This window comes from Vespula pensylvanica, chromosome 17 (assembly GCF_014466175.1).
Source record: "Vespula pensylvanica isolate Volc-1 chromosome 17, ASM1446617v1, whole genome shotgun sequence".
Classification (NCBI taxonomy): Eukaryota; Metazoa; Arthropoda; class Insecta; order Hymenoptera; family Vespidae; genus Vespula; species Vespula pensylvanica.
The window spans coordinates 237888-261363 of NC_057701.1; the positions used below are offsets into that span (position 1 = coordinate 237888).

A 23476-nucleotide genomic window follows, 5' to 3' on the forward strand; every position below is an offset into this window, starting at 1 on the left:
CAACGCTTAAGAGAACGAAAGATAGTTTACAGCATAAGTAATTTTACTTTGAGGATGTATAATCGAAAATATAAATTTGTATAATTCAGATTTCCCGCAAAAAAGAAAAGAAAAAATATTTTTCGATCGCAGCGCCGCCTAGATTGAAATACACCAAACGATATACGCGATCGATTGGAACCCAATTTACGTCTACTTCATGTCGCATCAATGACAAGTGGAAGGGAATCAATATTTTCCATTTAATATCGTAACATTTTGCGTTTTTAATAGATCCAAATAAATCATATTCTGCTTTAACATGCTTTGACACGCGTATGAATATAGAGTACACTACGTAGAGCACAAGGTATCGTTTCATTTTCCTACAAAAATAGGTATTACGATTTTTACGTCCTTCGAGCCGTTACTTCAATGCATATATATATATATATATATATATATATATATATATAAGATTTTTATTTGGAACCATTCTTCGATTATATCACGAGCCATGTATAAGAATAAATTTCTTTATTTTCTTTGTATCGAAAGGGTTGACAGAGTCCTTCGACGAAGCTGGCAACGATTCTAGGCCACTCGATACGGAAGCTCGGCGCCAGTTATTTACGACGAGACAAAGCCTATTATAGTCTCCCATTCGGTCATTCGACATTGAATTTTGACTATGCGAGCCAAGGACAAAAAAGCACGTTTTTTTCATCAAATTAAACAATACAACATTCTTGCTTTTTATTCGCTAAGGAATTATATCTAGGTAAAAATGACATTATTCTCCTTCTTTTAACCTCCTTGATCTTATTTTAAAGAAAATTCTTGCATCGACGTATTCTCTCGAGTACATCTTCTAATGCAATATTCACATTTTTTTTCTGATGCTGCATCGAAAGAAGTTCAACGAACGGATTAAGAATACACTCAACGTGTACGTTTTTAAGCTCTATTTTTTAATTTGTCTAGGTCGGCGAACGAGCTGATGGAAAGTAGTAGGCTCGAAACAAAGAGGTGGAAACGATAGAGAAAGGATGAAACGAGAATAAAAGGCACTGAAAAAGGAAGGAAAGAAAGCAAGCGAAGAAAAGTATTCGATCCGATTCGGAGGAGAGAACCGCCAACAACCCCACGAGGCAACGAAACGCATGCGCGGCGTATCTTCGACGAAGGGTGAGAGAGAGAGGGAGAGAGGGAGAGAGACAGACAGAGATCGAACACCGAGCGTATATACCGTCTCGCAGTTTGCTCTCGTTCTTCTCGCGAAATTCTCTCCTTTCTATTCTCTTCGACCGTCTAATTTTCTTCGTATTCGCTTTAAGACTTATTTGTTATTATTTTGCTTTTCAAGTTCGAGAAAGAAAGGAGCTCTGCGTTGCTTTATTGACTATCGTCGTCCTTCCCTCGCAGACGAATTCGTGGAATGCGAGAACGAAGACGCGCCTCACGATCGTCGCTTTCTAAACCGTGAAAGATCAAGGGATTGGCACATTCGACTCTCCCGAAAGATATACTTGTCTACTGTCCACGAATAATGTAAGTAACTTTCTCTTAACGAGCGAAATAAATCGGTAATTAATGTTGAACGATTTTAAAGAAAACCGTTCGTCCGTTTGTTATTTTCTACGCGCGCATGGAAACTCGTAGATTCGTACAGATGACGTTACAACTATATACAGGAACAGGGTGCAAAGTACTCGCTTTATCGAGGGTAGGAGGAAGAGAAGGAAAGTATTCTTAAGCCGTCATTCTATTTTAACCAAATCGTGTAAATTATTTGATTGCATCGATTTGATCGGTATCTTTAAATATCAACATTCTCTTTCGATCGTTCATCCCTCGAATTTCATCGTTTAATAATTGTAACAGATAATGTTGTTAACTCATTAAACGATGCGATCTACTTTCCTTACTCAAGTCGGTTATCGTCAAGGATACGTGCTAACGTTATTAGGAGATCGTTTTTAAAGCTGGCAAAATTACAGCCTCTCTGTTTTTCTACGTGACTGCGGCGAAGGTAGCTTTTCGGCCATGTATACGAAGCAGCCATATTCGTTCGTGCTACGAGGGGACGGTATTCTTTTAAATTGAAAGCCTCGCGTCAGCGCGTGTACTTTTTTTTTTTTTTTAACATGGAACAAAGGTAGACTCTGTATTAATTAGGAAGGGACCGCTCTACGCTACGGAGCGGAACGTACGGAGATGAGTAGTCGATCGATCGACGCGTGACTTTCTACACGTTGACATACGCACACACGCGCGCGCGCGCACGCAAATAAAAGAATAAAAACGACTACGCTTCGATCTATTATTCTTTTTAAAGCACGAGATCAAAAAGAACGACGATCTTTTATGACGTTTCTTCTCTCGTCTTATAAAACACATCGATCGTGAAATTCGAGCATACGCATTTTCACAACGATGTAATCCGTTTAGTCGCGACGAAGATCGACGGTTCGAGGAAACCTCTCGACTCAAAACTTCTTACCAGTTTCTTGGTACGTAAATATAAAAGGGGGAATACTTTTCGACGATCCGTAACAAGATTCATCGGTGTGTCAAAGAAATACGAGATGCGGGAGAGTTAAAACAGAAGCCATGGAAAGAAATCGAGGGTTCGCGAGGGACTTTGAATAGAGCGAGCAACAGGGACGAGGAAAGATCAAGATTGATACAAATATAGAGCTATGTAGGAAATTTCTATGATACTCATGCGTATTGAAACGAAATAGTAAACAAATGAGAATATCTCGTTGATTTCTTAAAGCTTAAGATTTCGAAAAAAAAAGAAAGTAAAGGGAAACAGTATTTTTGATCGCGTTGTCGTCGGCGAAATGCTTTATTATATATCCACGTTTTCCCAGTCGGAGAGGAGAGTCAGTCGGGGAGTAACGAAGGGGTAAAAGGAGGGATCGAAGTAGGGGTAGAGAGAAAGAGAAAGAGAGAGGGAAAGGAGAACGAAACGAGGGTGTTGGTTGCAAGTCGATAAACCACGGGAAACGCGAGCACCCTTGCGCACGGCTTCAACATGGCCGACGGTGAGTCCCATTTCCTTTTTCCATTCCTCTTACGGATAGCCGTGGACGAGACGTACGCACGATCGATCTTTTTCTTTCTTTCTTTCCTTCTCTCCTTCGTTCTTTAATCACGAACGTGTTTTTTTCCTTTCCTTGCGAGCACGTATTCTACGACGAGCCGAGAAAAAATGATCTCGTGAGATCGAAAGAAAAGGCGAGTGGAATCGCGCATCTCCCTTTGATCCAGCGGGTAGACGCGATACGTTCGTCGAATATAGCAATCGGAGATATTCGAAAATTCTGATCTATCTATTTGGAACGATTTGTCACAGTTCTTCTTTCTTTTTCCAGACGAGGATTCGATATGCGACTCAGGGAAGCCATCGTCTCGCTACCTTTGCATCCTGGAGGACTGAACAACAAGTAAGTCTGCCTTGCCGTCTTGTTTTCTTCGATTAAGTGCACTAAGGGCTGTCGTGGTGTACCCTTTCGTTGAAAAAAAAGAGACCGCTGGAACTTTCCAAAATCGATTCTATCTATCAAGCGCAAAATGTTTTCTTCGTTTCTACGGTAAACACATGGATCGTGCATGGATTTATCGTCTTCGGTAAGATTCTAACGTCGAACGAACATTGGACGTATTTGCCGGTTTCGAGGAAGACGACGAGGACTTACCTTTGCTCGATTATTCGTTCGCTGTGCGCTCGTGAATTAAAAGTTTCTTTTAAAATCTTTATCTCGAAGAGTACGTCGTAGGAGTACGCATAAAAGCTTTGATTTGAATGGTAAGTGCATGTCTACGGCGATCTAGCCAAAGGCAACTTTCTGTTTCTTCGCTTATCTAACGGCTACATTTCAAATAGTCTTATTTTTTCTAGAGTTATGTAAGAGTCGCGAGTGTCCTCGTTTTTTTAAAGATCTTCTACTTGTTCCAATGTCGCTCGACGTTGCTCTTGAGTTTATCACCACCCTTCTGACCATTGTACTTTGCAAACAAGGGATGAAACGAGAGTCAGGAAGGTGAAACAAAGAGGAAGCGTTTCTTTCAAAGAATCGGACGAACGACGTATGGAGGAGTAAATGTACACTCTTTGGCACGTTTTCGTACAGAGAGAAGAATATTTTATTTATACCATCTCGTGTCTTGATTAGTTTTCATTTTTTTTTTTTTTTTTTTTGTTACATTAGCTACCATAAGCATAATAGCTTATAATCGGTAGATTTACGGTCGGTTGACAAACAGGTAAGCAACGCGATCGGTCTATTTTTATAATACGTCGTTAATCCATTCTCGTTTCAATAACATTTCACCCGTACTATCGGCAGGTACTTCTCCTCTCTCTCGTGACCTATTAGCTCGTTAAACGTACTCTAATGGATACACAGGAACAAAATACTCACAGGGATCGATGAAATTTCGCGAAGTACACGAATAGTACGCTCGCCAAAGGAGACACACACACATCCAGTGGTATCTCCACAGCAATCATTGGATAGATGTATCTATATACGTAGATCTTTCGTTCATTTATAGATAGGCTCTTCGTGCTCAAGGAAAAAACACATAGACGCGAGATCCTATATTTGTATCGACATAGATCGACATAGGAGCTGTGAGTAACGGATCGATTCATTCGAGCATGTTGCTCTGTCCACAGTCAGCTTCATAGAAGCAACGAGAGTCAAGCAACGACGGAGGAGGTTGCCAACCAAAACGACTCATCCTCGTCGACGGACTTCGGCTTGGAAGAAACGGTCGAGTTTCACGTCGCCGAGGATACTACCACGTGGTCCTCGCTCGCTATAGCGCGCGACAACATTCAGCTTGAATCGGCCAACAACGGACGCAACAACATCAACAATAATTTGACCACCTCGAGGATTCGTCGAAACAGTTCGATCGATAGTCTTGCCGATTACGAAGGTAAAGATTTTATGATAGAGATTTTAAAACGCATAGAAGGAACGTGTAAATATATGTGTGATGCGCGCGCGTGTATATATGTACGTTGTACGTATGTACGTGTACACTCATAGGACATAGCCAAGATGTATCCTTGACATTGTCCATCGTTACAAACATGTCGCATTATTTCAAGTTCACCGAATAGAGTGCACCTTTGAGCGGTGACTAACATCATCCACTTTTAACCAGATCTCATTGAGAAGATTATCTAATGTTCCAGAGATTCCAAGTACGATAGAATAGTATTCCGTTAAAAGAGAAGACGCGTCAACTCGATATTGGGAGGGGTAAATTGCGCAACGGGAGCAGCAATTTAACGAGTCGAGTCGAGTAGAATAGAGTGCTTCGCAGAGAGAAGATTCGCAGTTAGAAATCAACGAGTCGCCGGCAGCCGGTCGGCTGCTCGTGAACGATAAGCACCACGACGATGATGAGTCAGTCAAGAGTCGCGCGAATACACGATTATTCCGTCGATGTTCAACGAGCGTGAAACTTTACAGGGCGTAACTCTTCTCGGGAGGATTCGTCGTCCCACGAATTGACTCCGTCCGAATGGTCGGATCTCTCCGAGGAGGGAAATCTTCCGTCTGGTTGTTGCGGCATCGTTAATACCAACTATCCAGGATTTCAACATCTGGCGCCTTCCTTGCTCTCGGACACGGACCTTACAGAAGACGAGCACGACAGCTGCCCGGATTATATCCGTTTGAACGACATCGACGCTCGCTCCAGCGAAAACGGCAACGAGTATAACAACAATATCGACGAGAGTATCAATCATCTTTGCGGACAGAGAAACGATCGAAAGACCTTTTACGAAAAGCCTAAATTTAATATACAGGTAGGTTTAAAAACGTCGTCATTTTCATCCCATTGGATCCATCTCATTATACCTTATTCGATCGTTCTCCTAATTAGATCATCTGCAGTTCTCCTATTTAGATCATTTCCAATGCTCGACTCGGTGAATTTCTCTGTTTCACTGAATCTCCTTTCGAAAAGGAGAATGTAATTTGCTCGACCTTAGAAATTTGCATATCGCGTTATTATCGCTGCGAGCTTCCTTAATTATCGAATGTTAACTCAACATAATGCTCTTGGTATTCTCGCACACGTGCTTGCAGACGGTGACTTCTCTGTACGAGTCAGTGGTGCCACCCTCGGAGAAGTGTATAAACTACGTGAAGAGCGTGGAGGTTTCGAGGTCGGAGGAGAAGGCTCTTTCGCCAGAACCGGAGATCATCGAGACTGAAAATTTCTTGACATTGGAATCCGAAGAAGCGTTCCGTCATTCCGAGGATATTCTCAAAAACGAACGCGACAGAGAGCTGAACGTAGAGCTCGAGGTCTTCAAATTGTCGATCGGCGTGAAGGAGACGCTCCAATTTCCAGAAATCGAGGAGATTTTAGATTCGGGCAAAACCAGCGAAGTAGGCGAGGTAAATGAAAGAGAATCTTCTCTTTTATATATCTCGATCGTTTTAAAAAGAAAGAGAAATTAATCGTTGTAATATTTGGACGTAGAACGTATCAAGTGCAACGGCATAGTTGGTGTATATAGGCGCGCAAGAGCGAGCGATTAGAGTGAATGAGATCTAAAAGCAAAGCGCAGCGTGGCTGCGGGCGGTCCGTTGCGCTATCGCACGTGCAGAGAGGGAAGCGTTTTGCGTCGACTCGAGCCGGCGAGCCGGTCTCTACGTAGCTACGGTTAATAATGCGTTCGGCATAGCACTTATTACGATCTTGAATTCATTCGCAGACGGAGGATAGCGTGGTGGAGCACATCGACCTCATACGCGAGGCAAAGGAATTGCCTCGCACCGACCGCTCCAAAATAGGCAACCAAGCAACGACAACGTCGACGGCGACAGCAACGACGATCGTGTCGAACGGTTCTCCTGGTGACTCTGAGACTAACACCGACACCGAAGGTTACACGGAGGAACAATCAACGTACGCGAAGCTCGAAGAAATCGATCTCCTCTCGAGCATCGGCCGAGACATCGGCGTTGATCTCGAAAAATACGTTCAGTCCGTTCCGGACGTCGTAGCCATGGAGGCCGTTGACACCGTGCGTGGCTCATCGCGCGGCTCTTCGCGCGGCTCTTCGCGCTCCGCGTCCGGCAATCGCAACATGCTCAAGGATCCTGTCTCAGAAGACACGAACAAGATTTTAGACCGAGATCTTTCCGACGCGTCGAGCGCCGACTGTAGGAAGAAAGAAAAGATGGTGAGGAACCAGGCAAAGAGAAGGCAACAACAACAGCAGCAGCAGCAGCAACAGCAGCAACAACAGCAACAGCAGCAGCAGCAGCAACAACCACTTCGGTCGTCCAACTCGCGACGACCAGATAAGCGAAGGGCCGATACCGAGAGCGGTCCAGGTATCGCTTCCTTTCATATTTTAACTCGAATAGGCTATAAACGTCGGTCGGGTAATCGTCAAGGGATTTCCCACATCGTTACCTTCAAGTTCTTTCAAGAAAATACCGCGATTAGCGTAATCTAAAAGACAATAAAAGCTTCGTACTCGAAGACGACGTATTCGGAACGCACACGCGATACGTTTCTTCACGGTTGAAGCATATCGTCGCGTGCATACATAGTTTTCCTGTCGTAAAGTAAATCTTTTAAACGTACTTCGTGTTTTCGTTTTCGCTCTTGCGTTTAATCGGCTAAGGTATTATCTTTATCGATGCGTAAAGGTCATTAAAGTAAACTCAACGGTCATCTAAAAAAGATAAAATGAAATAAAAAGAGAAGAAGAAATTTAACGAACGATCGAAAACTTTTTACGATACCGGCGCATCGGTATTCCGTTATATTTAGTCCGCCGATAGCGGTGCCACGTCTGCTTCGCCGTCGATACTTAAAAAGTCTCAAGTGTAACCTTCTTTTTTCAAGGTGGATTTGACGTCTTCAACATCGAAACGGCAATGCCAAAGATCGACTTGGATGCGATCGAGTCGCATTTGAGAGCTGCGCGTGAGGAAGAGCGACGGGTGAGTGGAAATAACGCGACAAGAACGATACGCGCACAGATGAACGATATATAATGGTATAATTAATAACAGTTTCCTTTCGAATTTCGTATCTCGAATAAGAGTGCAGCAGAATAAGCGACGTTCGATTCGAACTGCTTTTATGGTATCTTTTGTTCTACGTTTAATGTTTGATTCTTATTACCAAGTATAAGAAGACAAGGTACGTTTATAATCAGCCGAGAACACCCTTTTTAAAGGGCGTTACTCGTCGCTGACTGTTAAAAGAGCATCATGCCAAGTGGCACGAGCCTACACCAGGTCTGCTTTTTCTTTTTCTTTGTTGCTACTTCAGACATTCTCTATTCACGTTTCTCTATTATTCTTCCACGGGTCTACCTGAGATATCATAGTTGTAAAAGGGTCGTGGATCGTATAACAGTCACGCCGTAATTCTTCGCGGATGTGCATCCTCGTATTTACATACATACATACATACATACATACATACATATATATATACACATTTGTTTACATATATGTATGTATGTCGCACGCTTAGATATACAGAGAGTAGGCGTACATGCATGTAGGCTTTCGCTCGAGGCCATTGGTCAGGAACGGACTTAGATTTACGAAGACCCAGACTCGATTTACAATCTAATCTTTGCTAACACGAATACGTAGAAAGGATATAATCAACATTGTACTGTAGGAAATTTTGATAAGCGACAGTCGATAAACTTTGACGTTCGTTAAACACCGAAATGAAAAGAACGAAGAAACACGAGGAGTAAATACGAGCCATAGTTCACGGACGTGTAATCGGAAAGTTGATCCGTTAAATTAGATGTGTAAACTTGAAATTGTTCGTGCATAAATTCGATCGTGTTAACATAGCAAAATTTTCAATAACGGTCTCATTTTTCATTCTCGCCGCCGAGATTCGATTTATTATGCGCGATCTATCTCGTATCTCTACATTGTATGTTAATTCGAAAACGGAAACGGAAGTGAGGGAAGAAAAAAACTGATCCGACAAATCTATAGATGGAATAAATTTGAACATAACGCTGTGATAATTAAGATCGAATTTAACGAGTAGAATTTCGTATGTACGACATCGTGTTTTTTAAGTAGTAAAACATCTTCACCGCTTAGTAAATTCTTCATTAATAGGATCAAGTTGAAACATGTACTATGGTCGGTCGAAAGACGAAGATAAACAGAGAAACGTAACTAACCGAAAGTAGAAGTATACGTGGGTCAAAGGACGCGCATGATCAGCCAACCAAGACGTTTTACGTCTACCTCAAACACTGTTTATGTTCTTTTGTTGAAGTCGTAACGGGGAAATAATTCACGAGAGTATCTTTGCTAGAGACTATGAGCTAAAGAAGAATACATCTCGAAAGAAAAGAGAGAAAAGAGAAGCAAATAGAAAGAGCTTGAAAGCTTTGAGAAGAAAACGTGTCAGTACTATACTTAAAAGTACTATCGTTACGTCGCCAAAGACGAAGTCATTCAAGACGGAATTATTCTTTTTATGTTTATTCATTATTGTCATTATTGTATATTTGTTGAGAAAAGTATGCGAATAATTAATAGAGAAAATGACGAAAATGCGAGGTAAAGGACCGAAAGTAGCGGAGAGCTACGGCAGCAAGTGCCACGGTCGCGTCAACCGTGTCGACCACTTTCACCAAGGATCGTGAACGACTTGGCCAGACGTTAGACGCTCCTAGACAGTTAGCTACTCTCCAGCAACAGCAGCAGCAGCGGCAGCAACATCACCACCACCACCATCACTACCACCACCAGCACCATCACCACTACCATCATCATCGTCACCACCACCACCACCACCACCACCATCACCACTGTGTCAGCTCTGTGGTTAAGCCTAGAAAGAAGTGTACGTACGCCGGAAGAAGAAAAAGAAAAAGAAGAAGAAGAAGGTTCGGTTCGGTTCGGTTCGGTTAGTTTCTACGTTCTCTCTCGACTTTGGTTCGTATCAGTGTCTCGTACGATTCTCGTCTCGCGTGCACGTTTCTTGGTCTCGTGCTCCGCGTGCTGTATCTTTCTCGTGACGTATTTATAACGAACGAGGACACGTGATTGGTAACCAAAGGAAGAAGAAATAAGAAGACAGAAATTCCAGTTTATCGTCGATAGAAAAAAAAAGAAAGGGAAAACAATATGGGTAGCAGCAACAAGTCTCGAAGACACTACAAGAAGGATTCGCGTTTCGTGGCTGATCTCTACACCTTCACTTACGACGACTTTGATCTCGTAAGCTCAGGTTGCTCAATAATGACAAGTTACAGATGTAATGGGAACCCGACTAAGCGGGCGACAGCGTCTAACTATCGAAACGTAAAATTACGCTCCTACTTCTCGATACGATACCACGTCTCTCGCTGCTTGCTCAGCAAGCCACTTGGCTAACTCTCTTCGTATACTCGTTTACCTTAAAGACCATCTAGAACGTGCGATTTGAAAGTAGAGGTTCCTCTTTTAGGATAGAGAAAATCGTAGTGCGCCGCACTTGGATTTCTCTCCCACCCTCTCTCTCTCTCTCTCTCTCTCTCTCTCTCTCTTTCTCTCTAGTATTTTTTTCTTTTACCAATAAAGTCGATAATTATCGTTGAATAGAAATCAATGATTTAAGTAAGCATACGTTGCAAAGAAAAAGGAAAAACGTGTATCGATCAGCGTTACGTTCGGTGCTTTTTATGACGTATACGATGAACTGTGGCCTTTAATCACTATACAAACTTCCTTTTAATTGATTACAAATCCAATAATTGAAGACACAGTGAACGTTAACCGGATAGCTTGTATACGATCAAATTTTATTCGACGTATTTTAATCCCTCGTTGCTTTAATTAGACTCTTGATTAACGTAAAACCTTTCGGATAAAACCCTTCTATAAATAATTATAGAATACACGCGTGTGTGAAAAGATCATTCGTTGTCGCCCAGCTACAATCGTTTTTTCAAAGATGTTCCAGCTAGTAGAAATAATTTGATCGTGTGATCGAACGTCTTAGGAAGATGACAACGACACGACGAGAGCACCCGTTCCAGTACCAGAAGTCACGGTGCTTGAGAAACCGAAAGAAGAGAAAGATCCCGAGAGGGAAGATTTGATCGCTCGATTCGATAGATTGATCCGAGGAGATCCGGATGATACGCTCGAGGTGCAATTTTTTTCTTAATTCGATATCATTCGTTATAGCGAGATAATATATGGAATTTTTCTTTGTCCTTGGAACGGAGATGGATTTGATCTTTCTCCAAATATTACTACTTACAGTAATACGTGTAATTTAAAAATGTCATACGTCTTGTTTATCTCTTGTAGAGAATATGTTCGAACGTAAAGGTAAGAGAGTGGTCTTGCAAGGGTAAGAAAAAAAAATTGGAACGAGCTCGTAAACCGCGGTCTTTTATTAGCTGCACAAGTATTCGGATACGAAGTCGAAATGAAAGGCGTGCCTACGGCGATCAACGCGTCGAGGACCTTTTCACGCGCGAGGAAATTCGTGAAGTAGATTGTACATATATACAAGGAAATACTTTATTTGCCAACAGCGACGGAACGACCGTGAGGAGATTAGAAGGAGACTCGCAATGGGTCCGGACGCCGAAGACATGCGCGCTGAACGCGGAAGAAAGCCAAGCCTTCAGTCTCGCCTACAAAGTGGTTCGTATCGGTTCTATCCCTCTTTGCGAGCATCCCTTAAAGCTCGAACCCTTCTGATCTAAAGATAAGTCACGTACGAACCATTATATATAAAAAGTACAATATGACATTTTACGAAGAATCTTGCTTACTCGCGTAACTCGTTCGCTCGCTATTAAAATTTCTACCGGGGGCAAAGTGAATACGTATGTACGTTATTATTACACGTCTTCATTACGTAAAACGATAACTCTGAATAATGTTATACGGAAATTGTATTTGACATTTATATCATTGAACGTATCTAACGCGTTATTTCTATAAAGGCATGAATCTCCAAATTTGCTTCATGAACGAGACACCGTCGGACACAGAATCGTCATGTTCGGAGAGCGACGCTTTGCCAGGATCTACACCAATGTCCCGTGGATCGAAACAGCAAGCGAAGCAGCAAGCGAAGCAACAAGCACCCGCCAGACCGCAAGTACTCAGCCTTCCACCGTTGAGACTCGACTCGGGTACAAATTCAGCACCGGTGGACGAGGCAGATTTTTTTGCACGCCAAGCGAGACTTCAAACGGAAGCACGCATGGCACTTGCACAGGCTAAAGAAATGGCTCATATGCAAATGGAAGTGGAAAGACAAAGGCTCAAACAAAGTCCTATCACGGAAATGGTACGATCCAGTCTGGAAAAAGTAAGTCGAATAAAGATCGAACGGCTCCTTTTCATCGTAAATAAATCTTAATTTAGAACTCGTCGATATCGATTTTCAAATGGTTTCTTTCTCAAAAGGTTGGCGTTCAACTGGGGGAAGATAGACGACGATTATCTAGAGTTTTACTCACGGAACTCAATGTCGCACAGCTTCAAGTAATAGCTAATGATCTACACGCGAGAATCGCTGCTTTGAACGAAGCTCTGGTCGAAGGACTCTTGAGAAGGGACGATCTACATATGGAGCAAGACTCGATGCTCGTCGACGTTGAGGATCTTACCCGATACTTGTAAGACCTTTGAAACTTCGGATTATCTTCTTTACGCCGTTCTATCTATTTCTTATATCGAGTATCTCTTATAAAGAAATTATCTTACGGTTTTGCGTATAGAGGTGCCAAGCAGGAATCAATGAAGAAGAAACAACAAACGGCCGCGGCGAATCGAAACAATCAACAACAGACGACGGTCGGTCAAACGAAGAACACGATCAAGCCGAAGTTGACGCACCGTAGTTTAGTCGCTCTCGTTAGGAAATAATCTTTTGCCACGAGACTACGCAGTCTCGTCGGAAATTAAACGAGCGGAGCTAATCACCAGGGACGATGAAGCTTTGCAGCATCTTGAAATGTTCGAAGAACAAAAGGGAAGACGAGGATCGCTATAACCGGATGAAAAAGAAAGCTGCAATCTTTGAACGAAATCCGAGGTGTGCCTGCTTAGACTTTTGCAGACAGTGTTTCAAAGGGGGGGAAAAAAAAAAGTTTTTTCCAGAATTTCCAAAGGTTTTTACAGCTTTGTCGTTATCAAATCGCAAAGTAGTTTTACCTACGTACGTATATACATAGACGGTCAAGTAGCAACGAGCAAGATTAACTACGTTTCAGTCCGAGAGGTGCACTCTCTTTCTATATCCGGATCCAGAAGATCTGATTGTAATCCACAACTATGCATGCATATGTTTACCGAGTGTATCGACATCGCCTTTATATAATAGTGCGCCAAAATAACGGCAAATCTCTTCTATGTTGTATATAGGTCGAGATTTCTTAGCGGATGCACGTGTCTACGATCGTATTTCCTTCATTGTCGCGTGCATAATTTCTTTTCCATGGTCTTCCAAAAATTACCTCCCGTTTTCATTTTCCTTTTTTTTTTTTCTTTGTCCCTCTTTCTTTCTTCGCACTATGAAAAAAACGTGTGTTACATATCAAACAGGTAGAAAAAATATAGTTTTATTAGTTGATAAAAAGGCAATTACATCTTCGCGTCTACAGATACGTTTCTGTTGTAATCATCGGATTTAACAAGAGTGTGCATTGAAGGAAATATTAATGACCGTGCGAATTTCTTTTAGACAACATCGTCGATCAATTTGCATATCATTAATCATGCATCCGAAAGTATACCGGATCTTCCTACCTTTCGTCGCATATACAATACTTATGACAATTAATGGATGCATCCCTCTCTTGGTGGAAAGTAGTGAGATACGTTGAAGTAGGTACACGTTTCTTATCCGTACAAAAAGTGCAGGATGTTACCTCACTTGGCGTGTCATTCTTGCGAAGACAACGTCATAACGATCTCTACGAAACACTCTTTAACACGCGTGGTGCACGCGAACGTTTCGCAAAGATCTATCTTAATTAATTCAAGAAGCGCTTCATCTACGATGCGTTGTCGTGAATGAACGCTAAAGGAGGTCGCTAATTAACTTTGGATCGTGCAGTCTAATTAACTGTTTGAGCATTGTTTACTATCCCGAGACGATGAGACACAAGGATATATCTTTTTATGTGACAACGGCGCGAACGCAAAGCACGATATGGCAGAAGGCAGTTTGCATGCACGTTTGTACGATACTTGAATTTGCATTCCTTCGTCTCTTCGTTGATGCATTCATCTGCCGACCGTATTTTTGGGAAATAAATAGAATCCCTGATCGAGCTTTAGCCGCGTATATGAAAGCACGAGAATACGCGATATTGTCGTGCGTGTACGCGCATAGATGCAGGATGATGCGCACTTCGAAGTGCACGATCGATTCGAGAAAACGAAAAGCAAGCGATGTAACAACGAAGGATTTTAATATTGAGGCCTTGCAAAAGATAGGAAGAAAAGCAACAAGATTCTGGATCATCGAGACAAACACATAGGCAAACATAGACAAACAGTAGAAGGTATTTATAATATTAAAGAAAATAAAAAAAACCTCAAACTTGAATCCATCCTCGAGGAGGACCGCCGTCGGACGATTGGATCGGCTGTCATAGAAAACTCTACACACTTGCGTATTATCTACAAAATACTTTTAATCGTAATATTAATTAATAATATACAGATTGTAAATAACTAAACAATAATAAAATATGCTGTAACAAGTTCTCTTCCGCATCTTTCCGCATTTTTCTCTCTTCTCTTTTTTCGCAGTATCATCGATTCTCCTTCGATCTCCGCAACTCGCGAAGGATTATTACACGCCCGAGACCGAAAGCGGGAAGAAGGCACAGGGTATTAAGTTGGATGGTGTTCCTTTCCGCTGAAATTCTTCGCTTTTCGTTCATCTAAATTCACGTTGCGCGAGTATCAAAAGAAAAAGAAAATTCCATTTCCTTGTTTGGTTTTTTTTTTTTTTGTTTTCGTTTTGTTTTGGAAGCTCCACGTTCTTTCTGTTCCAAATCGATCCAGAGAATAGGAGAGGGAGCACCATGTCAATCTCGCGTGAAAGAGAAACACGAGGATCTATAGAAAAGAAAGGGCGAGACGCGTCGAGTCGCACGCAAACGATCATGTTTTCTTTTATCGCGCTTCATTACGTGAAACGTAAAGTGAATGCATCGCAGAGAGTACCTTTTATAAGAACACAAGCGGCGACAACGCGTTAATACTCGTACGCTTTTTTTTTTTTATATGTACTAATTTTTGTCGTTAGGTGCCACGTTCTACTCTAACGCAGGGCACGCACGATAGAATCCTAAGCCTCTCTCTCGAGATTATGCATGTTTCTTTCTTTTCTTTTTTTTTTTTTTTCAATCCAAAAAGTATCGCGCGAACATTCGTATATTATATTTTAAAACTTTCGTAGGTCATAACTGTAAATATTACATCTACTGTACAACGAAGCTCGCTCATAGCTTTAACTTATCTTAGCACTTATCGTTGTGCTGGTTTTGATAATTTTCTTTTCTCTTTTCTTTCTTTCTTTTTTGTTTTTTTTTTTTAGTTTAACTATACTTTCGCTTTTAACTTTTAACATGTCTCTTTCCTGACTGTTCGTATCTCGCGTTAAAGTAGAAGAAAAAAAAACAAACAAACAAAACTTTGGCAGCTGTTTTCGATGATTCGAGCAAGTGAAAACTTGCCTCTATGTTAGTTCGATGTAAGAATTTAAATATTTTACTTTCGAAAAAATATAAAATTTTAATAATACTATAAATATCCTGTGATAAACTCGTTAGTCTTCCGAGCAAATAATGCTCAATATCCAGCTTGATTCTACGCTTTAAGAGGATAAGAAACGAAAAAATAAAGAAGCACCGAGCCGCTCTATCCCTTGGATATGGTGCCGACAAGTGTATGTACAAAGAACATTCGATTTAAGCATTCATATACAAACTACAATGAATATGCGATATGCCTTTTCACAAGGGACGACACTAATAACGTAATAGAGTTTCAACAAATCGAGTATCTCGCGTGGCGAATGAATAAAGTCATTTGCCATAATACAATAAATTTAGTCAAACGAATACGAGGAAGGCTGCATACGTTCGTACGTCACTTTGATTTCTTTATCGCAGATTGTTTTCAGATAAGCATTATTCCTCGACCTGTTATAAATAACGATTACCGTCATTCTTCTCTTATCCTTTTCCATTTCTTTTTTCCTTGATTGTACGTATATTCCGAAAAACCATCTCTTTCCACGTGGTATATCTAGTTAACCCTGTTTTTTCCATACAGCTCTGGGACTTGATTGGAATTTCTTACATTGCTAATCGCCGAGAAATGAAATCGGCCTATCGCAGTCGTTAGTCATTTTTTGCTCCTTCTTTTCCACTAATATGGTATTTGTTAACAGTGTATTTGGATCGTAAATCCGACAACACACGGTACTACAAGTGGGTAGACTCTGAAAACACGGCTTCTGGAAAATGTATGTGAGAATGAACTTAAAGAATCATCGGGTGAACAATGAAAATCAACCGACGCGACGCGTTTACTAAGTCGAACCTTAATAGAGAAGGACTAAATGATAACAATCAAGCGCACTGACGACCGAAGATATTTTCAACGCGAGCTAAGGTCACTTGCCCATACTGGCATTCGCTGGCAAAGTCGCTGAGCGCTGTTGCACCGATAAATATGGCTTTAACGTCGATCTGGTCGATTCCCTGAAAAGACAGAAAATAGAATGAACGCGGAAGGAGTATTTTCGTTGTTCATATCTACGCATTGAACAGCAATGATGCGACATGTAAAAATACATTCCCAAAGAAAAATGACTATTAATGCCGGAAATATAGGAAGCTCCAAAAGCATATCAGCGGTTTCTAAAAAATATGCATATCAATAACTTTGACACGAATGCCCCGTTAACGCGATAAGCTCTCAAATTGTATGATTTTGAAGCTCGCACACTTTTTTCAAATGCCTCTTTACATGCTTCTTTTTTGTTTCCTTCCAGAAACGACATTACGTCGTAATAGCATCTTCTACGAAAATATTGTCATCGATCTTTTTACTAGAAATGCGTGTTTCATATGCCGGCATGCAGTGCATATGCATAAAATGCTAATAAAAGCTATGTACGATCCCTATTATCTGTTTCGATGACACAACGAACGGATTTCTTATTAGCCAACCTGGATGGTTCCCTTGTCCTCGTACTCTTCGAATAGATTTTGACTTTGCACTAAGTGAGATTCTCGCACTTAGATAGTATATTGACTCTATCTCATATGTTTAGTATAGAATGATAGTTATGAGAAAGCGGTAAAAATCAAACGACTCTGACCTCTCTACACCCGATCATGCGATGCCACAATACACGAGAGCTATTTAGTCCCTGGCTACGTTGTGCTGCACGGCTACGCTACCTTGGCGAGACACGTTGTCCTGTCCCATCGACATGTGAATTCGCTTTATAACCGCACTTTTGAATGCGCCTAGATAATCTGGAGACCCAATATTTTTGTTCTTCTGGACTTCCGGCAAGGACCAACAATTCTCGTGCACTGTTTGGATCGTAATGTAGTTTACACGGTGCTATGGCATCTTCTTTCTTTTCCAAGTGTTCTTTATGCACTTTTATGCGACATCCTACGTGAGTAATGATTTGTGTAATATTAAAACAACTATGATCGGATAATGCACGTATTTATCGAATTTTATTTGTAACTTACTTCGACATTCCAGAGCTGGAGACGGACGAAACATATGCCAAAGTTGTTTGGAACAAACTTCGCACGTGGTCGGCATGTGATAAGATATTGAAACGAATTCATGGCCTTTTAATTGTTGCGTACCAGGTTTGTCCGTAAGTTGTGGTAATTCTATTCCAGATAGTGCGTTCCCTTCGTCGCCAGGTCGTCTAGCTTCGCCTTCGCCGGCATAAAGTAACTGCATAAAAAAGTAACATGAAAGCAATTCTTTCCGTCTGCGTAATCACCACCTACTATGTATGCGTTTATAACGAGAACCATAGTTTACCTGAAAAATCCTAGGAATATCTTTGGCATTGGCGCGGATAACATCACCTTGCGTGACAGATCTAACGTGAAATACTTTACTCAAGTCTAATATCAAAACTGGATCTGCATTCATTTTATCGTTTTCGCTATTATAAAAAATGATTTTCTTAGAAGAAACGACCACATATTGCTTCTTCCAACCATGCCTCTTAATATTTTGCTTGTTTGGCACGTTTAACCAGCCCTCTAATCTCATTGAACCATGCTCGGATAAAACGGAGTCTTCTCCGTCATTTTCCACGGAAGAAACACTTGCTGTTTCTGAATTGACACTTGCGATTTTCATTTGCAACGTTTCGATCTCCGAGTCCTTCGAATCAAGCTCCATTTGCAGCCTCAACTTTGCTTGATTTTCCTCGACGAGTTGTGCCTGTGCAATTAAAAAATATTAAAAACACGTTAGACGTTCTCCTTAAATTTGTACGAATCGACACAAGTTCGAGATCATCTTACTTGTAAATCCTGGAGATCCTTTTGCCATTTAGCTGCCAATTGTCCATACTTTTCCCGTTCTTGAGTAAGTTCCTGTTGAAATCGTCGGCAGTCCTTTTCCTTCTTTCTCAGATCCGTAGCCGATGCCTTATTCTTATTTTTTCCAGTAGAAGAAACATCCTTTCTATTCATAATTTCAGCCAACTTGTTGACGGCTTGTTGTTTAAGCAATTGCTCCGTCTTGAGCTTACTGCTGAGTTTTTCAATTTCTTCGGCATTAGATTGCGCTTTATTGAGTTGTTCTTGCAATTCTTTAATCCTTTTATTCAAGTCTTCTTTCTCTTTGATATATTGTTCGACAGATTTTTTTAATTCTGCCTCGCTATCCTTAAGTCTGTTTACAATCTGTTCTTTAGCATTCAATTCCTGATGATGTTTGGCAACTCCATCTTTGTATTCTAATTCCTTCATGGTACGTTCTTTTTCAAGATCTGCCACTGTTTCTTCAGCTATTGATCTTGCCAACGCTTCGCTATCTCCTCTGGTTAAAGACAGTTGTAGCTGATGAACCAAAGAACTACGTTCTTCCTCCAATTCTTGTTGCAATCGCGTCTTCTCTTCAAGTTCTTCGCGTAATTCTTGAGTTTGCGTTTTATAAAGGGTCTAGAAATAAACGAATCGATATTTCACTATTCGTTACAATAAACGCGAATACTATTTGTCGCAAGAAAATTGACATAAAAATATTTACCGAAAAATAAGCTTCCGCTTCCAATTGTTCTTGTAACTCTTTAGTCTGTAGCTGATCCACGTTTCTTTGAGTCTTCAAATGATGTAATTCTTCCTCTATTTGTCGTTTCGCTTCTCTTAATTGTGTAACTTCGCCAATCAATTGTTGTTCTCTAGCTCGTAGCCTTCCAGCTTCCGAGGATTGTTGTGCCAAATCAGTTTGAAGAACATTTCTCTTTTGTTGTTCCTGCTCAACCTGCCCCTGAAGTACTTTTACTTTTTCCACTTCTTGTCTGTGTTCACCCTCGAGTTTCTGCAAACGTTGCTGTATTTGCTTGTAGTCCACAGATAGCATTGAAGTCTGTCTTTCCTTTTCTTGTGCAAGTAATTCCGCTCTTTGTCTACCACTCTTTTCTTCATTCAATTTTGCTTGTAAAGCTGTTACAAATGATAATACATATCCTTAAAAATTCTATCTTTACAATCGTCAACTTATTTACAATATACATACATAAAAAAGAGTATCACCATATGAATGCATTCAAAAAGTAAAAAATTTAATTAGAGAAATTTACAATCATTTTGATAATATTAATGCCCGAAACGGCACGACAAGTGTTATAACTATTATTACCTGAGAATATTCCATTATGTTGTCCTGCGATGAACATTTAAGTAAACGTACACGTTTTTATAAAAATTTCGTAATCTTGATGGGTGTGCGTATATATAAACATATATAGATACCTTTAACAACTTCCAGATTCGCTTCTTCCTTGGACAATATACGTGATCTTTCCGTTTCTTGATGCGCAACTACTTCTTGATTATACCTAGCTTGTGCAGCTTTTAATTCGAGCATTAAACTTGCCGTTTCTTTTTCTAACTCGGACACTTTTTCATTTAGTTGCCTATTATCCAAAGTAGCTTTCTCTTCTTTCTCATGACTACGTTCCAATTCAAGATGTAAAGCGGACAGACGCGTTTCGAGTTCTACTGTTAACGACGATGCCTGTGACCGGGAACTACGTTCTTTCGATAGTTGACCCTATGAAAAAAGCCATACATATATAATCACTTTGAATTTTATTGTAAGCTTATAAATCTTACCTGCAAAGCGGCAACTTCTTGCTGCAAACTATCGCGTTGAGCTTGTAATTGAGTTCTTGCAATTTGCAATTCATTTGCCATTTGTTCTGCAGCTTGACGAGCTACGGTAATTTCAGTAGCTTGTTTTCGTAATCTCGTTACCGTCTCTGTTTCTCTTTCCAATTTAGATTGCATTTCTTTAATTTGTTTCTCTAACGTATTCACACGTTCGAACGTCTGCTGTGAATTACTTGCATCTCGTGCTCTCCTAGATTGTTCTTCATCGAATTTCTTTTTTAATTCCATTAGTAAAGATTCTGCCTTTCTACGAGCTTCCGTTTCATGTTCTACTCTTCGTTGTGCTTCTTTATAATTATGTCTTAATAAAGTTAATTCCTTGTCCGCTCTTCCCGCTTCTTCACGCAATTCAGTCTCTCTGCGTGTCATGGTCTCTAACTGAACAGACAAAGCCCTCTGTCTTGCTTCCATAGATTCTATCTGCCTTCTCTCTCGTTCTAATAAATTTTCTAACTGTGAGATTTTGGCATCATCGTTAGTGCCATTATTTATATGATTTTCTAATCCATCTACAGATTCTTTGCCATTAGCAGCCATTAATTGATAATCGCCCGAATATGTGAAACCTATGAATGGCAAATGATTTCCAGAAAATGCTTTTGGTACTGGAAAACTTTCCTCTGGCCCATCTTCTTTATCGACATCATCGAAATTGCTAGTATCATCGTCTCCGGATAATTCAGGTACCACCGGTGGTACACATTCTCGTAAGTTATCAAAAGTCCATTGATCATTTTTAAAAAATGGATGGCTTTTGATTTCTTCCACGCCGTTTCTTCCTAGCCGCTTAGTTCTATCTGTGAGAAAGCCACATATCAAGTTTTTTGCATAATGCGAAATGTTAAGCTCCTGAGGAAAATGTAGTGAATTTCTATGATCCATGATCTTTGAATATGTCCCAACTAATGAATCAGCATAAAAGGGAGTGTCACCAACGAGCATTTCATACAAAAATACACCGACGGACCACCAATCGCATTCCCTACCATATACACCTTCTCCACCCTGTGACTGGAGTACTTCAGGTGATATATAATCAGGTGTGCCAACCGCGGTGTCAGAACGAACCAAACCATCCTGTATCATACAAGCACACGTATTACGATTCAAACTTATTGAAAATTAAAAAAAAAAAAATAATAATATAATTCATGCGATACATACTGCATCCATTCTCATACACGTGCCAAAGTCTGCGAGTTTCAAATGGCCATGCTTATCGAGTAGCATATTATCCGGTTTGACATCTCGATGTACAAATCCCATACGATGTATCGCATCTAGAGCAAGTACTACTTCGGCGCAATAGAACTTTGCCCATTTCTCTGGTACATCATAATTTGACATCAAATTAACTAAATCTCCACCTGGCATGTAATCCATTACCATGTAGAGATACTTTTGATCTTGAAAAGCAAAGTGTAGTTGAACTATCCACTGTGAATTTGCGTGAGCCATAATATCTCGTTCTTCCCAAAAAAAGGCTGAATCAGAACGCTTTATCTGTCAACCAAAATTGTATGATAAATAAATATGCTATATAAATTTAACCTATGTAAACATAATAACGATTATTTAAACTTTTTACCATTTCAAATTTGCTGAGTAATTTCATAGCGTACACCTTTTGAGTAGATTTGTGTCTAACTAGTTGAACTTCGCCAAATGCACCACGTCCTATAACTTTAATCAATGTAAAGTCGTCGGTACGCATTCGCATTTTACAAATATCTTGGGCCACAGAATCATCTGCAATAAAAAGTAAATCATTGCTAGCTGACGTGTTACTTTTACATAGACACATACACGCACACACACAAATATATATAAATTCATCTCATCACTTACATCTATTCATATAGGCTTCTATATTCTTCATACGTTTTACACCAGGATGATCACAGTCTGCTACAAGCGCTTGGACCGTATCTAATAAACTGTCAATGTTTGTTACACTTCTCGGATCCTTTATACGTTCCTCCAACAATCGCAGGCGCCTGCGCCTGTCTTCATCTCGTATTATATCCATTTCTCCTGTTAGGAGGTAAGGCTACGATGCCACAACAATATACTCGTTCCTTGGTGCATTAGTCCATTTTCCCTGCACAAAAGAATATAATCGTAAGCAAATTATAAGATTAACTCGATCTCATGGTATATAAATAAAGTCATTTACATTTGATGCGTGGCATAAGTAACGTAGCACCATTACATTACTCAGTTTGATATGATGTCACAATGATCGAGTTAAAGATGTAAAGTTTTTAAAAACACATGTATCCATTCAATGTGCAACGACTCGTTGGCACACCCGATATCGTAACGACACGTCTGAACGATGAAAGGCAAACGGTACGTTCGAATCGAGAAAAGCATTGCTCGTACGTTTCTGAAAAACGTTTCTTCCTCGAAATGGAGTCTTCATAAAAACACGAGGAAAACACCCTTGCGTATTACCAATACGATGTAACATACAATACACAACGATAGATCTTTTCGTGAAGGTACGACGAAGGATATTACGCGTATACCTTGTGACGAAAGAAAAAATTCGAAACTTGTGTCGTAATAGACATAGCTCAGCGAAAATGACAAGATACTCTTCGATCGACAAATCAACAGTCGTCTGACAGCAAGCTCGTTGTGCTTAGGTGGATTCTACGGCAAGTGCCCGTCCCGAGTAGATCACAATAGACTTCTCTCCTTCTCCTACATTTTCCATGCTCGGTCGTACGACGACCGATGGAAAATCAAGTCCCACGTACCTAAGCGTCACCAGCACAGTGTCCAGCACTCCGTCTAATCGGATAAAAATACTATAAAAAGCATTATCTTTCAGCGCGGATAAATCGCGAACGCACACAGCTGAGCCGTGCATGCGCCATTGGGGAAAATTCACAACGGTCGTCAAAGCCGCCGATGAAAGAGCTATGAAAAGTATGAAACACTTTGATACACTTCCGCGTTAACGCGCGAAAAGGAGGAGGCGAGGCTTTTCCGAGGCTGTTGCTTCCATTAAAAGAAAAT

The 23476-nt window shown here is 40.6% G+C and overlaps 2 protein-coding genes across 10 annotated transcripts; one reads left to right on the top strand and one right to left on the bottom strand.

The window, feature by feature from the left end:
- The first annotated feature begins 205 nt into the window (after positions 1-205).
- LOC122635247 (transcription factor SPT20 homolog) lies at positions 206-14762 on the top strand. Of its 5 annotated transcripts, XM_043825227.1 has the most exons (15): positions 206-349; positions 538-760; positions 964-1167; positions 1346-1530; positions 3363-3434; positions 4670-4935; positions 5478-5818; positions 6102-6416; positions 6737-7361; positions 7882-7979; positions 11014-11163; positions 11558-11669; positions 11975-12345; positions 12444-12655; positions 12758-14762. In XM_043825227.1, exons 5-15 carry the CDS (start codon positions 3376-3378, stop codon positions 12903-12905), a joined length of 2697 nt encoding a protein of 898 aa, XP_043681162.1. In that variant the 5' UTR covers positions 206-349; positions 538-760; positions 964-1167; positions 1346-1530; positions 3363-3375; the 3' UTR covers positions 12906-14762. The 5 variants fall into 5 exon arrangements, with proteins under 5 accessions (XP_043681162.1, XP_043681161.1, XP_043681165.1 ...); XM_043825226.1 differs by lacking the exons at positions 206-349; positions 538-760; positions 964-1167 and having other exon boundaries at positions 1203-1530; XM_043825228.1 differs by lacking the exons at positions 206-349; positions 538-760; positions 964-1167; positions 1346-1530 and adding an exon at positions 2951-3032.
- On the bottom strand, positions 14661-23476 carry LOC122635245 (rho-associated protein kinase 2). 5 transcript variants are annotated; one of them, XR_006328614.1, is made up of 14 exons: positions 22626-23475; positions 22298-22550; positions 22038-22198; positions 21614-21952; positions 20393-21526; positions 20030-20330; positions 19917-19940; positions 19305-19720; positions 18575-19216; positions 18081-18491; positions 17774-17990; positions 17468-17690; positions 16602-16762; positions 14661-16515 (listed from the first exon to the last, which is right to left on the bottom strand). XR_006328614.1 is itself a non-coding variant. In XM_043825224.1 (13 exons), exons 2-13 carry the CDS (start codon positions 22476-22478, stop codon positions 16675-16677), a joined length of 4128 nt encoding a protein of 1375 aa, XP_043681159.1. In that variant the 5' UTR covers positions 22479-22550; positions 22626-23475; the 3' UTR covers positions 14661-16674. The 5 variants fall into 5 exon arrangements, 3 of the variants coding, with proteins under 3 accessions (XP_043681159.1, XP_043681158.1, XP_043681160.1); XR_006328615.1 differs by having other exon boundaries at positions 14661-16762; positions 17386-17690; positions 22626-23476; XM_043825224.1 differs by having other exon boundaries at positions 14661-16762; positions 19305-19711.

What these genes read in the sequence shown, in the direction of transcription:
- LOC122635247 (XM_043825227.1), top strand. Translation starts at nt 3,376, where the DNA reads ATGCGACTCAGGGAAGCCATCGTCTCGCTACCTTTGCATCCTGGAGGA. An exon ending in AGCCTAAATTTAATATACAG is followed by an intron (nt 5,819 to 6,101) that starts GTAGGTTTAAAA and finishes ACGTGCTTGCAG; the next exon opens with ACGGTGACTTCTCTGTACGA. An exon ending in ATCCGGATGATACGCTCGAG is followed by an intron (nt 11,164 to 11,557) that starts GTGCAATTTTTT and finishes ATTTGCCAACAG; the next exon opens with CGACGGAACGACCGTGAGGA.
- LOC122635245 (XM_043825223.1), bottom strand. Translation starts at nt 22,478, where the DNA reads ATGGATATAATACGAGATGAAGACAGGCGCAGGCGCCTGCGATTGTTG. An exon ending in AGAAGCCTATATGAATAGAT is followed by an intron (nt 22,199 to 22,297) that starts GTAAGTGATGAG and finishes TTTTTATTGCAG; the next exon opens with ATGATTCTGTGGCCCAAGAT. An exon ending in AAGAAGTTGCCGCTTTGCAG is followed by an intron (nt 20,331 to 20,392) that starts GTAAGATTTATA and finishes CTTTTTTCATAG; the next exon opens with GGTCAACTATCGAAAGAACG.